The sequence below is a fragment of the Phaethon aethereus genome (assembly GCF_964289735.1).
Source record: "Phaethon aethereus genome assembly, chromosome: Z".
Taxonomy (NCBI): domain Eukaryota; kingdom Metazoa; phylum Chordata; class Aves; order Phaethontiformes; family Phaethontidae; genus Phaethon; species Phaethon aethereus.
This window is the reverse complement of record NC_138577.1, coordinates 23,230,391-23,245,815: the sequence shown is the minus strand read 5'-3', so window position 1 is coordinate 23,245,815 and position 15,425 is coordinate 23,230,391. Positions and strand designations below refer to the sequence as shown.

General features: G+C 37.1%; 1 protein-coding gene across 3 annotated transcripts in view; it reads left to right on the top strand.

Annotated features, from left to right (window-relative positions):
• The window catches only part of PDE4D (phosphodiesterase 4D), a gene marked incomplete at both ends in the record, with an annotated part of 545,358 nt that overhangs the window by 163,409 nt on the left and 366,524 nt on the right, over positions 1-15,425 (top strand). Inside the window, one exon of one of the 3 annotated variants that reach the window (XM_082012780.1) lies at positions 12,994-13,262. The exons of the other annotated variants lie outside the window; for them this stretch is intronic. Coding sequence (XP_081868906.1) covers positions 12,994-13,262 — 269 coding nt within the window. Of the gene's footprint in view, positions 1-12,993; positions 13,263-15,425 lie in introns of those variants that run through there. 3 annotated transcript variants of the gene reach the window in all.

Genomic DNA, 15,425 nt, shown 5'->3' with positions numbered 1-15,425 from the left:
CACTCGTTTCTGGACATCCTCTATCACTGGTTGAGGTGGCACGATTTATCAAGTCTGCTGTCTTGGATCCTGCCAATGTCCTTTGCCAAAAAATGACTTCTCATATGACTATATTAAAAAAAAAAAAAAATTACATAGCAGATGTGAGTTTTGTCTTCACTAATGCAAACTGCTGCCACTAAAGGAACAGACAGGCTGGAGCCTCAGGGTTCACAAAGGAGTGTAAGTGCCGTGATGCTTTAGCCGAACAGTTATATTTTTTCTGATACTCTTCATTTCTGTATCAGCATTTTTAATCAGGTATAACAGAAATCTACAAACTCCATTAATCCTATTTTCATTCCACCATGTATCTACAGGACTCTTGATTGTCAGAGGATTAGCTCATTTCTATGATAATAATTCATTATACAACCAATATCCTAAATGCAACTTTGTGGTTACACACTTGTGCTGAGATGCAGTCTTGATCTCTTAGTTTCCTAAAGAGGTGCCTAGTCACAACCTCCTTTGATAACAAAGGACTCTTTAGTTTGTATATGGACAAGATTATGCATTCTACAAATCATTCTAGAGGCATAGTAAAATCTTTAAAGGGAGTTCAACCTTCCTGACAAAAAATGGGCTGTCCTCAGGCACCCTCTTCCAGACTGTAGTATTCTACTGCTTTGATCTGTATCAAGACAGGCAGCAAGAATCCCCAAATGCAACTACTACACTGTCTGTAGGCACCCTTCTAATCTGAATATGTCATGCCCTAAATATCAAGAAAGATTTTTGGAAAAAGTTCTTGGCTAGCAGAAATTTCTTTTGATAGTCCTACAGCATTTGTTTGATTCTTCCTGGAATAATTTTTATAGCATAAAGACACACTGCATAACTATGTTAAGGTAAATTACACATAGTTTTTTGGCTTTTGGGTTTTTTTTTTTTTACTTTTCTTTTTACTGTTGTGGTTTAATCCTAGCTGACAAGTAAGCGCCACACAGCCACTTCCCCACTACCCCCCAATGGGGTGGGGAAGAGAATTGGAAGGGTAAAAATGAGAAAACTTATGGGTTGAGATAAGAGCAGTTTAATAATTGAAATAAAATAGCAATGATAATTATAATAAAGAGGCATATACAAAACAAGTGATGCTCCATGCAATTGCTCACCACTGTCTGACAGCTGATGCCCAGCCAGTCCCTGAAGCAGTGCCCCCCCCAGCCAGCTGTCCCCTAGTTTATACACTGAGCATGACATCATATGCTATGGAACACTCTTTGGCCAGTTTGGGTCAGCTGTCCTGGCTGTGTCCCCTCCCAGCTTCTTGTGTATCTCCAGCCTTCTCAGTCAGCAGAGCATGAGAAACTGAAAAGTCCTTGATTTGGTGTAAGCGCTACTTAGCAACAACTAAAACGTCAGTGTGTTATTGACATTATTCTCATCTCACATCCAAAACACAGAACTATACCAGCTACTAGGACGAAAATAACTTCATCCCAGCCAAAACCAGGACAGTTACCTTAGTCAACAAAAACCATATAACCTCGGAAAGAACTTTTTTTTTTAGGGTGGGATTAGCCTTTGGTTTTAGAGTCAAGGTATAAATAGACTCAGTATATATTCTTTATGTTAATCTTACGACATTATCTAATTATATTAAATCTAATAATGAAAACAAACATTGTAAAAACAGGCAGCCAACAGTAGAATTATAAAACTTAAAAAATACTAAACCACTTCGTTCTGGCCTTTGGATTATCTCTTTCAGCTAATAGATTTCATGTTTTACATTCATATGCATAAAAATCCCTCCGAGTCCTTCGCTCCTGTTCCACTTGCTGGTAAACATTATTTTCAGTAAAATCTTATGTGTGTTCTTTGTTAATGTTAAAACCAGAATAACCTATCTAAGCACAAAAAGGATAGTTTAAAATTCAGCTTAGGATTCTGCAACTGCAACTCAAATGTTTCACATAATTCTTTGACATGTTATTTTGGCTTGGTTTCAGTCAGTAATCCAGGGGTGTTAATGTAACACAAATGCTTAACGTATTCTATAAAGATCTGACATTTTTTCTTGCCCTCAGCTTTATAAATGAAAAAAAGGACTTTTTCACCACAGTTATATCCAACAAGAATATTTGTAACATTAACTTCTCTGAAAATAGAGGTGTACCTCAAACAAGTGTTGAAGTGGTGGCACAGATATGTGCAATGGTATGTTAGGTAAGAACTGCTTCTCCTTTAGGATTTTTCCTCTACGGGGTGACAGAGGACTGATGATTTCTTCTACTATTTCATTGTCCTACTTCTAGAGATTGTTCCTGTCCCCATTTGAAGTCAGGGGACATAGGCTCAGACACAAAACCTCTCTATAGTATTAGTTTTGGGCAGTTGAGAAGGTGATCTTAAAGGTCTTCAGTTACATTTGCATTCTATCATAAATATGTTAATTTTCTTTACCTGATAGACTATGTATGACCCTCTTATTTAAATGCTGTTGGAGTACTTTGAAGTATCTGAGAGCAGCCATACTTCACTTTCATAATTAATCACATTTTTATTCCTCTATAATTATATATGCCATAGGATTTACTTCAATAAATTATTTGGGATGTCTCCAGTTAGACGCACAAAAAAACATTAACTTTATTACCATTTTCTTTTATGACATTCATTATATATTACCTTTTTCTACTGTGCATTGTGTTCTAGTTTCTGGTTCCCAGTTTCTTCATTGCAAAAGTTAAAGGAAAACATCTCCAAAGCTTTTGGCAAATATTAGCGTGAATAAAATTGCTTATACAAAACCAGATCTCTTACTATACAAAATGTTTATAAGCCATATGCAACCAAAAGTAGCAAGGAATTCTGAAATTGTTTTCTGTACATTCAGAAGAAAATAGTGGTATTTAAGACTGCAAGGTAGAATTCTGCAGGGTAGAATTAAATTTCCATTTACACCCACAAAATGTTGCCTGAAACCATTTAACTCCTTAAGATATAGAGAGACACAGTATAGAATTGGCAAATACACAAATACCTACTGTTAATTCCAGAAAGATTTATGAAAATCATACTTTCTGGGGAACTCTATAAAGGAAAAAGAGTGATATGTTCTTAGTATCACAATCACAAGTTTTTCCATCCAGGGCAGGAACTTTTTTCCCCAAAATTTGTTCAGGGAGCTTTATCACCTGATCAGGAATACACTCTGTCAGTTCTTAATAACATTGTAGAAGCAAATTCTTTGTGTTGTTTAGATTCCAGTTGTTACAAGTACATAAAGTAACCACTTTAACATCTATAGAGAAGGTACAGAAGTGACTATAAGTGATTTGTAAAAATGGGTTTTATAAAAGGTATATTTTCATTTTCTATTCAAAATTTTAGTAACTTGTAAGTTGTAAAAACCAATTTATGATAAAAAGCTTGAATTGAACCTTTCATAAGTTCAACAGTCTAAGCAGAAATCTCCAAACTCTGAAGCACCCTCTGGTATTAATGCTTTCTCTGTAGCTATAATTTCTGTTTTAATGCACTTATTTTTTGCCATCAAGTAGTAGATCATATCCAGAAAACGAATTATTTATGCAACCTTACTGTAGACTTTTTTTTTTTTCCCCCTAACCTCTCTTGATTTTATAAATATTTCTTTGAATTCCTCCCAGCTTTTAATGCATGGTCAAAATAACAGATTACTTGAAATGTAACAGATGGTCTAGATTCCTTACTAAGTAAACTTTCTGTGCATGTGTCTGACCTCTCAGAAATGTCCTTGTTTGTATATCATACTCTGGCTTAACAATCATGCTTGGAGGGCCTGGGTTAAGTCAAGTTTAGTAAGAGCTATTGCTCCTGCTGGCTTCAGAAATAAACTCTGAAGTTTGGGAATCTAGAATGTTGATACGCTTTTTGCCAAGTACTTGTGATACTTTATAATGCTTAGATTTTTACAAAGCTATCATGCATTCACTGACATCAACAGGCAAAATTATGCTCTCATTATTAAGTTAATTGATTTTCCAAAAGTTATAACAGTATCTGTCACAGGTCTAGTCCTAAGAAATCTAGGATTAGGACCACAACTTGCTTAACTGTTATACTTTTTAACCAAACCCACATCCATATTAAGTACAGACTGTAGAGGTGGGGCTCGGCTTGGCTCATTCTGTGCCTTGTCCTCCCCACTGCCCTCTCCTTTGCCCTCTGCTCAGGACTGCTCTTGCAAAGCAATTTATGCTTATAATTGTTTTCTGCTCATGTGGGCCATGCCCTTCAATTGTAATTAACTAATAATTAGCAGATAACTTCATGAGTTGCAGTGGCAGGAATGCTGCCTAATGCTCCTGTCTGTTCTTTGATTCAATTATGTAGAAGTACATTCATTTCCCTTAATCTTACCCCAGGAAATGTTTTCTTACACAATTGTTTAGAAATTACAGTTATTGCTACTCTGTTTATTCTTATTTATCATATGAGGTCATTCACTTCTATGTTAATGTGTATGTGTGGGGAGTGCTACATCTGCCTATCTTTTCCAGGCAAGCCAAGCTTCTTGTCACACTAAATATCACATTATTAAAGAAATCACAGAATCATAGAATCTTTGGGTTGGAAGAAACATTTCAAGGTTTCCTGCAAGGAGCAGGGACATCTTTTAACAACATCACGTTGCTCAGAGGGTCCCGTCCACCCTGACCTTGAATGGTTCCAGGGACGGGGCATCTACCACCTCTCTGGGCAACCTCTGCCAGTGTTTCACCACCCTCACTGGGAAAAATTTCTTCCTTAGATCTAGCCTAAATCTGTCCTCTTTTTGTTTAAAACCATTACTCCTTGACCTATCGGAACAGGACCTGCTAAAATGTCTGACCCCATCTTTCTTATAAGTCCCCTTTAAGGACTGGAAGGCTGCAATGAAGTCTCCCTGGAGCCTTCTCTTCTAGAGGTTGAACAACCCCAAGTCTCAGCCTGTCTTCACAGGAGAAGTGTTCCATCCCTCTGAGCATTTCTGTGGCCTCCTCTGGACCCGCTCCAACAGGTCCATGCCTTTCCTGTGCTGAGGGTTCCAGAGCTTCACTCAGGACTCCAGGTGGGGTCTCACCAGAGCGGAGTAGAGGGGCAGAATCACCTCCCTTGACCTGCTGGCCACGCTACTTTAGATGCAGCCCAGGATACGGTTGGCCTCCTGGACTGCAAGCGTACATTGCCTGCTCATGTCCAGCTTTTCATCCACCAGTACCCCCAAATCGTTCTTGTCAGGGCTGCTCTCAATCCCTTCATCCCTCAGCATGTATCGGTACTGGGGACTGCCTTGACCCAGGTGCAGGACCCTGTACATTGAATGTCATGAGGTTCACATGGGCTGTTTCCTTAAGCTTGTCCAGATCCCTCCGGATGGCATCCTGTCCCTCAGGCCTGTCAATTGCACCACTTGATTAGCTATTCTAACATGTGTCACAGAGACTGAGGTCTTTCTTCCAAAGGTTGGTATAGTAAAGACATTATATTTTCAAATGCAGATAGCTTGCTTTGTGTAATCAAACAGGATTGTGTTAGCAGTCCTTTAAAATGGAAGCTCTTGATTACAGAAGCAGTTTTTCCTAATCCCTTTCTTTTAAGTTAAGGAACATCTAATCTTGCTAGAAGGCAATTCCAGGCTACCCTATGCAGTGTTGACATAATGATTTCATTTATAACCAAATCCTAAGTAGACTGCTCTTGAGATGACCGCTTCCCCCATTTCTTTTGTTTTGTTTTCTTGTGTGCATGTATGGCAATGCATGTGAGCTGGAGGTCTTTGACAGACCATTTACTGTGTTATTTGCCAGACAACAGTGCATAGCCCCCAAGGCACTCAGTTTGTAGAGTCTAATTCCAGAAATGAACCGTATTCTGAAAATATCTTTAATTCATTCCCTGTAGCAGCACGAATTGAAGGAAGAACTGTAGAACTGCAAAGATTTCAGGGAATCTCTATTTTCAATTCATTCTTCAGAAACACATTTTATGGTTCTGTTTAAAGTTTAGAGCTTTTTTAGAACTTCTGTTATGGGTCTGTATTCCATTTGGCAAATTATTTTGGAAGTATAAGACTAAGTGTTTTCTCTGACATTTGCATAAAATACTGCTGAAGTCTTTGTGCATCGATTGCAAAATCTTCCTTTATTCCTTAGAATAGACCCTGGCCATATTGTATTATGTAACTGTTGTAGCTACTTGTTTTCTTTTATTATCATATACGCAGAGTTCTCTTATCTCTCTTGTTTCTGCCATTCACAGAAAAGAGAACAAAAATCCAGCAGCCCATTCATGGGAATCAGCAACTGAACAGTACTTAATTCTTGTAAAATCATGACAATATTTCCAAACACTTCAAAAATATAATAAAAGAAATGACTAACTAAATACAACACACTTTATTGAATTGCAAGGTGAATCTGATCTGGTATTATGAAACCAGTTTTTATTAGGAACTTCTCAAGAATAGAAGTGCTCCAAATTGTAAGCGACAGCAAGTGTTCCTTTGATGGTGGTAAACATACAATACCCAACTTTGGATGTACCACTAGCTGTTCTTACTTTCTTATGTTCTCCTTCTGCAAACATCTAAATGTATGTCTATCTGACTGTTATTTGGAAAGTTGACCTGATTCAGTCTTTTAATGCCCTTTTAGATACCATTGTTCTGTTAAGATATTATGGAAAATTTACTTAGATCATATAAGCAAACACAGCAGCCTGCAGTTTCCTTGGAATACTTAGAATTGCACATGTTTTCCATACCTTTGTCTATTAGAAAGTTTTACCCATCAGAGTATGCCTGCCATTTCTATGCTAAGTGCAACCATTCCTCTCTTTAGTCACATACTGCGGCTCCACGGTACCTATGGTTTCCCCAGCAGGCTGTGCATGTAACTGTTAGGAAAATGGTCTGATAAGCATGAACCTGCACTTGGCAAATCCATAAATATGGTATCAGCTCTTAGAGAATGAGGCGATTAGCAGATATTAAAATGATACTGTGAATTTTGTTGGTACATACCATTTTATTAAAATTTCCTATCACCTATTAATTTCTTCTTTTATCCTTATTTTCTTCCTTGGCTGCTATGGTCCTCAATTCATGCATTAACCTCTCTTTCCAAATAAGAACCATAGCATCATCCAAGATTTCTATTTTCTACCTTATCTAGAATTAGAATTCTCCTCAGTCACACCATACACTCAGTATTCTGTTATTTGCTTCAGGAAATTAAACCATGGTATAGCAGCCGTTCTTCACAACCACTTCTTGACTTTGTCTTCTTTTCTCTCCAATTCTTCTGCACCATTCTTAGGTGCTCTAGTACCTCAGCATGGTCTGACCTTACAGCTGGTCCTGTGTTGAACAGGAGAGTGGACTTGATCACCTGAGGTCATTACCAGCCTGAATTCTTCTATGATCCCGTGATACTAACCCGCTTGCTTTCTAAGAAGCAACGCGTCGGAAGGTCGTTCTTTCACTTCCATTCCTATGTGTCTGGAATTCTCTACTTAGTCCCAAGTAAGATATTTTAATAACTTTTCCTCTTCATATTTTATGTGAAAGAGTTCTTTTGCTCCTTGTAAGTAACTGCATTTATGTTCTATTAACAAAAAAATCCGTTAAAGGTAATTTAAAATAGCCACAATCACATAATATATTTTATATGTTGATTAGTAATTATAATTTTAAAGTAACTTTATCATACTCTGTGTTCAAAGTAGTTGTAACACAGAAATTTCCTTTTAAGCCTTGTTTAATGTCTTTTATGTGAGATCAAATACATGCTTAATTTTGCACTGTATTACCTGTAGAACCTATTAGCTTAGTCTCTTCTGTATGCTGTAGCTCTTTCTGGTCTTCATGATTAACAGAAATTAAGCCTGTAATACTTAAGTACATTTATCAAAAGGAATATATTTCATAAGAAAGTTTATAAAAAGTCCAAGAATTGAATGCTTGAATTTAATTTTTTATTATCTTTAAGTGGTCACTGGAAGCGAATAGACGCTACTGGCACTTCGAGATTTTTGTAATACTGAATTTCTGTCATAAGACGATTCTAGATTTCTTAGTTTGTTCTGAGCCTCATGATTATTTAGTTAAATGTGTAGCAAGAAAAATTAAATTTGATCTTGATATAACTCTTACCTACACACCTGTGACTAAGCAAAACCTGCAAAATTAGATTTAATCAGAAAGTGAATCAAATGCACTTAGGACATACAACATGGATATGCTTAAAGCAGGATCAGTATTATCTTTTCGAAATGTGATATGTATCAGCTCTCAAATGTTCTTATTTCAAAAGTAAATACCTTTTTTGGTAGAATTCCACAAACTACTTTCAGTGATCTCATTTCACTTATAGGACTGGGGAAGAGCCCAGAAAATTAGCTCGTCTGTAAAAAACATTTAAGAATACTTTTTTTGTAATCTTCATTAAAAACCCTATGGCAATTTTCAGAAATATACTTTCTGCTTTCCTTTTTTAATGTGTGTGAAAAACACATTCTGTGGTTTTTACCTGAAGAAGTTTTTCAAAGGAGTAACTGACAATGTTTTCCAGTGTTAGTAATAATTGTGGTGATTTTTGTAGCAAAATCAGATATGTCTTTATTGAAACAAAGTCAAGTAGGGCTGTTCCTTAATCAGTCAGAATCTTTATAGAAAAAAATAATTGTACTTTATTGTCTTTTTTTAAATATGTATCTAGGGGAACTGGAAATGATAGTATTTCCTTATAGAATAGTTTTCTTTCAAGGTTTTATTCGAGCACCTGGGTAGGCTGACTCATATTACTGCCCTTTTGCTGCCTTCTCTTCTCCGCAGTCCTAACTGTAAGATAAACATTTTGTCTAACTCACATAGTGGTTTTTTGATATTGCTGCAAGTCAGACCTCTGCTTTTTATTACAGGGAAGGCCATAGTCTATAATAAAATCAGTTCAAAGTCTTTCATTTAACTTTATAAGCATGCTTGAGAGTTTTCATAGCACTATACATGTGAGGCACAACACAGATTAGGCCAACAGATTCTTAAATAATTTATATTATGAGACTGTTTATAGTAATTAAAACTATTGGTCTGTGGTTCTGAGTGTGTGAAGATCTCATTTAGTACTTCTAAATTTTTTTTTTTTTTGAGTGCGAAAAGGCAGGCATATGTCAAAATAAGGTATCTGGGGGAATGCAACATCTACATTCAGAAATTTAACCCCTTAATCAAGTAAGAAAAAGCATTTTAGTTAGCTGTTCATGCAAATGGTGATACTTTATAATGACTGGGTTAATGTTAAAAGGACTTATCCTGCTGTTCTATATACATTACATATTACTTCTGTGCATATGTGGTAATCCTACTCAATACCTGTAATGCAGGGTGTCAAGCTAATGGTCCTTGTTGACTTTGTTCTAATATTTTTAAGAACAAGTATAATAAAACTGCTGATCTGTGGACTTTACTCTTCTATAATTATCTTTCTAACATAGTGCAGTGCAACTTAAAGCATACTCCCAGGCCCACTGTAATAAATGCTAATGGTCTTATTGACGTCATTGATTCATTGATCTCCAACGGATCGGTTTGTGTAGTTTTATAAAGCCACTGCAGCTATCTGAAGACCATGCTTTGGACTAGACATCAGATGGCAGTATTTCATTGCATAAAAGAACATAGCTCTCATTATACAGACTGCATTGTTCAGAAAAATTATTGGACTCATATGGAATTCCGTGTGGTTTTTAATAAATAAGAAAGATTAATAGGCTAAGAGAGATGTCCTCTAGAATTGTAGAATCATAGGATAGTTTGGGTTGGAAGGGACCTTTAAAGGTCATCTAGTCCAACTCCCCTGCAAGGTGCAGGGACATCCTTTAACTATAGCACGTTGCTCAGAGGGTCCCATTCAACCCGACCTTGAATGGTTCCAGGGACGGGGCATCTACCACCTCTCTGGGTAACCTCTGCCAGTGTTTCACCACCCTCATCGGGAAAAATCTCTTCCCTAGATCTAGCCTAAATCTGTCCTCTTTTCATTTAAAACCATTACCCCTTGACCTATCACAACAGGACCTGCTAAAATGTCTGACCACGTCTTTCTTACAAGCCCCCTGTAAGGACTGGAAGACTGCAAGAAGGTCTCCCCAGAGCCTTCTCTCCTCCAGGTTGAACAACCCCAACTGTCTCAGCCTGTCCTCACAGGAGAAGTGTTCCATCCCTCTGAGCATTTCTGTGGCCTCCTCTGGACCCGCTCCAACAGGTCCATGCCTTTCCTGTGCTGAGGGCTCCAGAGCTTCACTCAGGACTCCAGGTGGGATCTAAGCAGAGTGGAGTAGAGGGGCAGAATCACCTCCCTCGACCTGCTGACCACGCTGCTTTGGCTGCAGCCAAGGATGCAGTTGGCCTCCTGGACTGCAAGCACACATTGCTGGTTTCATGTCCACCTTTTCATCCACCAGGACTCCCAAGTCCTTCTTGGCAGGGCTGCTCTCAATCCGTTCACCCCTCAGCCTGTCTTGATACCAGGGGTTGCCTTGACCCAGGTGCAGGACCCTGCACTTGGCCTTGTTGAACCTCATGACGTTCACAGGGGCCCATTTCTTGAGTTTGTCCAGGTCCCTCTGGATGGCATCCCATCCCTCAGGCCTGTCAGGTGCCCCACTCAGCTTGGCATCATCTGCAAACTTGCTGAGGGTGCAGTTGATCCCACTGTCTATGTCACTGATGAAGATAGTAAACAATACTTGTCCCAATACGGACCAGTATGTTTGCTCTTCATAGATATAAAATAAACATTTTCATACACTATGCTTCTATTTTGTCTGCTTCTTGAAGACCAGTGTCATGTGTATTACTCTTCCAATGACAAAGGAATGGAAGGAGTTACTGTGTTAGTTGCGTGTTAGTTGTGATTTAATCCAATTCTTTTGTTGTCGGTGGATTAACATTTCATTTCTAGTTTAAATTTTGTTCATAATAAATCATAGTTTAACATTTTGGTTTTGATATTTTAATAATACCTGGGCTTTATTTTATATTTGGTCAATGTTATTTTTTACATAATGATTAAATCTTCCATAAAATTTTCAAAAAATACACAAAAACGTAATGTACAGTGATTTCTGCATTCTGTGATGCGGTTCAATATTGAGTTAAATTTGTAAATACATTGTTATCAAATTTCACATATGACGCAGTACAGTTAAACTTGTCTACATAATGGGGCTGACACCTGATAGCAATGTCATTCTTAATGTAAGTTGACCTTTCAGTTGCTGTTCCGCTCTACTTCTGTCAGCATCATGATGTTCTCTTTATAATCCTCATGAGGAATTGTGGCTTCTGTGCTAAGTACAAAACTGATTCTTCTCCATTGTGACAGAAAGCTGCTTTTGCAGGATTTCTGATTTTGCCATAAGACAGAAAACAGTATTTGCCTTTCACACCTGGTCATGTAATTGTGGTCAAACACCCTTCACCCTCTTGAAAGACTGGACACTGTGTGGGCTTCAAAAAGAGATTCTTGTTCGTGTAGGAAAACTGGATTCTAAGACAAAGTAAAAGAGGAAAAATATATTGCACCAAAGAAAATTATATATAACTAATGTTCTGACATTATAAAGAAGCCTCAGAAAGAGGTGGTGGTTTGTTCCTGTAGGATGAATAGGAAGTATGGTTATAACTGAAAAGATAGTCGCTGTTGTTGTTGCTGTAAAAAAGAATGTACCAAGCTTAAGCAAATGCTAGCCTACCACTAGTTATTACAGGTCTTTGTCCAATACCAGTGAGTTATGAAAAAAATTGAACATGGTTATAAAAATTTTTTCTTTCAGAATAACTGAAGTGAGTTATTTTAATTAAAAATGAAAAAGTAAATCTCAGGATTAATTGACAAAGGTTTTGTTGGATCAGAAAACTGTAACAATACTTGTTTGCATAACTCAATGAGAAAAAGATATTCTAAAAATGAAATTTAATAGCAGTATGTGTCGACCAAATAAATGCGAGTACTTTTGCCTTTTTATATTTTGGAAAGTCTCTTTTGATTTCTTTCAATAGTGTATTTCCTTACCAGCTGTAAATAGAAAAAAGGCACTTCCTTAGTTCAAGTACTGGTCATGATATGATCATATACTGAATTATGAACATCTCATTAAATAGGTATCAGTAGGTCTTATTGTCTTATTTCAGTTTCTGTGCAGATCTTGAAGGTTTGTTCTGTTTTTCTGGAAAATGTAGGTTAGCAAGTATTAGCCTTTCCTAAACGCATTTGAAAACTGGTTGTGAAAAACTCACTTGGAGGTTGGGGGGCAGGGAGAAGGCAGAACCTAAACCCTTTTACAATACTTAACTGTAGCATTTGCTAGTTAGCTTAAGAGGTAAAAGTTTGTAATCTTCATTTTTAAGTGGGGACTACAAAGATTAAATACTGTAGATCCTGGAAAAAACAGAAGAGGTTATTCCGCAGTCCCCCTTCCTTTCAGTGTCCCTGAAGGTTCAGGAATAAGCAAACGGAAAGAATAACCAAACAAAATGAGCACACGTCTGATGTTTAAGCCCTCCTCCAGCACTTTTTATGTACATAACCAGAAGTCACTCAAGCAGCTGCCGCGCATTAGTTCCAATAGTTTAACAGGCAGCTTTACAGCTCTGGCAAAGGCTGTGCTAAAGCAGCTTCTTCCTCCCGTGCTCACTTGCTATGATAGCTAATAAGTGATCTTTGGCAGCCAGGCTGCAAGAGGGGTGGTAACGTTTAACAGCTTTCTGTGGAGGAATTAGCTTGCTTTTTCCTTTGTAGATCATTATCTAGAGAGAGACGGTGAGGGCAGGCGACACCATGTTGAAAACAGAATAGGCTGAACTGGAGCCGGAGCTTTGCACAGTTCTGGAGAACTGATTTAGAAAGGAAATATTTTAAGCAGTTAAGTCAATATTCGATTGTACTAGACCTTTAATAACAAACTTACTGGGGAAATATGGCTTACCAGACAAGTCCGGACACTTTGGCTGTTCCTGAAGTGGATAATACACATTGTCAAAATCCATGGTTAAATGAAGATCTTGTGAAGACCCTGAGGGAAAACCTGTTGCAACATGAAAAGTCCAGGACATCTAGGAAATCTTCATCTGTTTCGCCCCGGCTGTCTCCAGTTATTTCTCCTCGAAACTCTCCAAGGCTTTTACGCAGGATGCTTTTAAGTAACAACATACCAAAACAGCGGCGTTTCACTGTGGCACATACCTGGTAAGCACTAAGCAGGTTGTCATGAAATGTCAGATTAACTTTTTTTTGTAGAGCATTTATCTCCTTGATGTCAGAGCTTATATTTGTCGGTTTGATCTCTGCATAAATCTCTCTGGTTGAAAGAGAAAGTTCTAATTTGTGACTGAAGTTAATTTCAGACCTGAAGTTTAAGATAATAAGTATATAAGTAAGAAAACATATATTTGTTTGCACAAAAGCTACCTTATTTCCTCTGATTTCTTAGGCAATAATTTCTTCCCCTCCTCCAGAAATAAAAACTGGAGTCTTAAGAAGGAAAAGTACTTCTCTCATTCTGTGCTCTTCAGGCCAGAGTGAGTAGGCACTTTTTTTTTTCTTTAATGTATCTTTAAACTGTATTTTTTAATTTATTTATTGGCAATTTATGGCCCATCTGCCCCTAAGCAGAATAGCATAAATTTGTTTGACTTTTCACAGCGCTCAAATTAAGAAGGACATGATAGAGAAGAATGGTGGGAATAGATGTTGGATATGAAACAGTGGCTTTTATTAAAGCAGATGTTAGAATAAATAGAAGAAAGATGGAAAGGGATCCCCTTGTTAAATGATTCACTAGTACTACTCTTTTTATAACTCAATAATTTCTTAGACATGTGTTTGTCATCAGATCTATAAAAGGCATTCATTTTCATGCATCCATCTTCTGCAAAACAGCAGCATAATTTCATTACTTAATTTATTCTTATTTAGAATGTTACATACGAGATTACTGTAACTCAATAATACATTCCTGTTTGCTTTGATGGTCCTGAGCTCTTGATGTGTTCTTTTTTTTCTTGTGACGTTTTCCCTCCATTATTTTTCAAATAAAAATGTAATATAAAGAAAGGAGGGCAATGAAATATGTTCAAAGAAAATAAGTCATGCATTCTAGTCAGCAAATGGATATGCTATTCAACTTTACCTTCATTTGTCTGAAATTAGATTTACACCATAGCTATGTGACTGGTATGTCCATTGCACATTGAATACATGTGTGCCTTTTTGTGTAGCTAAAATACTCCTTTGATAAAATAATATTTTTACCCTCAAAAAGAATGAGGGAAAAAAAAATATGCCTTTATACTTACAGAATATTTGTTTTGAAACCACTGTACCTGGTCAGAAATTGCATGTGTAACAGAAAACTCAATGAAATCAGGGTATTTCATGTTCCTTTAACAATTATGCATAAATCCCAACAACATTAAGGATCTCTAACTGCTGGTCTGCATTAAATAATTTATACAACAGTCTTGTGTGTGAGAGATGTCCAAAGGTTTGTGGAAGGGTGTTTAGATGCTTTAAATCATACAGCTTTAGCAACTCATGTGGTTAGTCAGCTTTCCTTTATTTTCCATGAAAAATTCCTTTCTGCAGGAAAGGGAGGAGAAGCAAGAAGTGTAAGTATTTGGAGCAGGACAGTAAGTTCAGTGCAACATAGCAACTAAGTGGTATCTATTTAATTGGAATTATGAAGTCATGGAATGCATGTTCTTGATTTCTTTGGCCTTTATTATTTGCTGCTTTAATAGCTCTCAGTGAACACAGAATGTTCAAACGGTTGGGTTTTTTTCTGTTATATATAACTTTGGACAGAATTATTTGCTGCTTTTGTGATTTATTTGTGTGTGTTCAGGTACAACAAGTAGTGATATATGACTTTTTTTTTCATTACATGAAGTGGGTTTGTTATTCATGGGTCCATTGCCAGTCTTCCCCTTTGTCCCCTTTCCAGCTTTTCTGGGGTTCATGTAGTACTTCCTGATGTTCAGGGGTTTTATGTTTTTGCTCTTTAGACTTTTTTTTTACAACGCACCCCCAAACCTAACCATTTAATACAATTACTGGCTCTAAGAATACAAGTATGTGCTCAGTAGAGTACATTCATCTGAATTCAGGCAGCCGTTGTCCCCACCCATAGTAAATAGTTTTACATTGACTTTGGCATTCAGATATGAAAACGATAGATGCCTTAGAAATAGTTTAGATAGACATGGGTAAGGTGTGCCATTTTAAGTTTTAGGAATTTAACTGACATAAGGGTACTAATAAACACAGGTCTTTGTTTACTTTTATTGCACAATATCTTTTAATGCACTTTTAGCACTAGTTGCAAAAAACAACAAAACCTCAAGTGTTAGT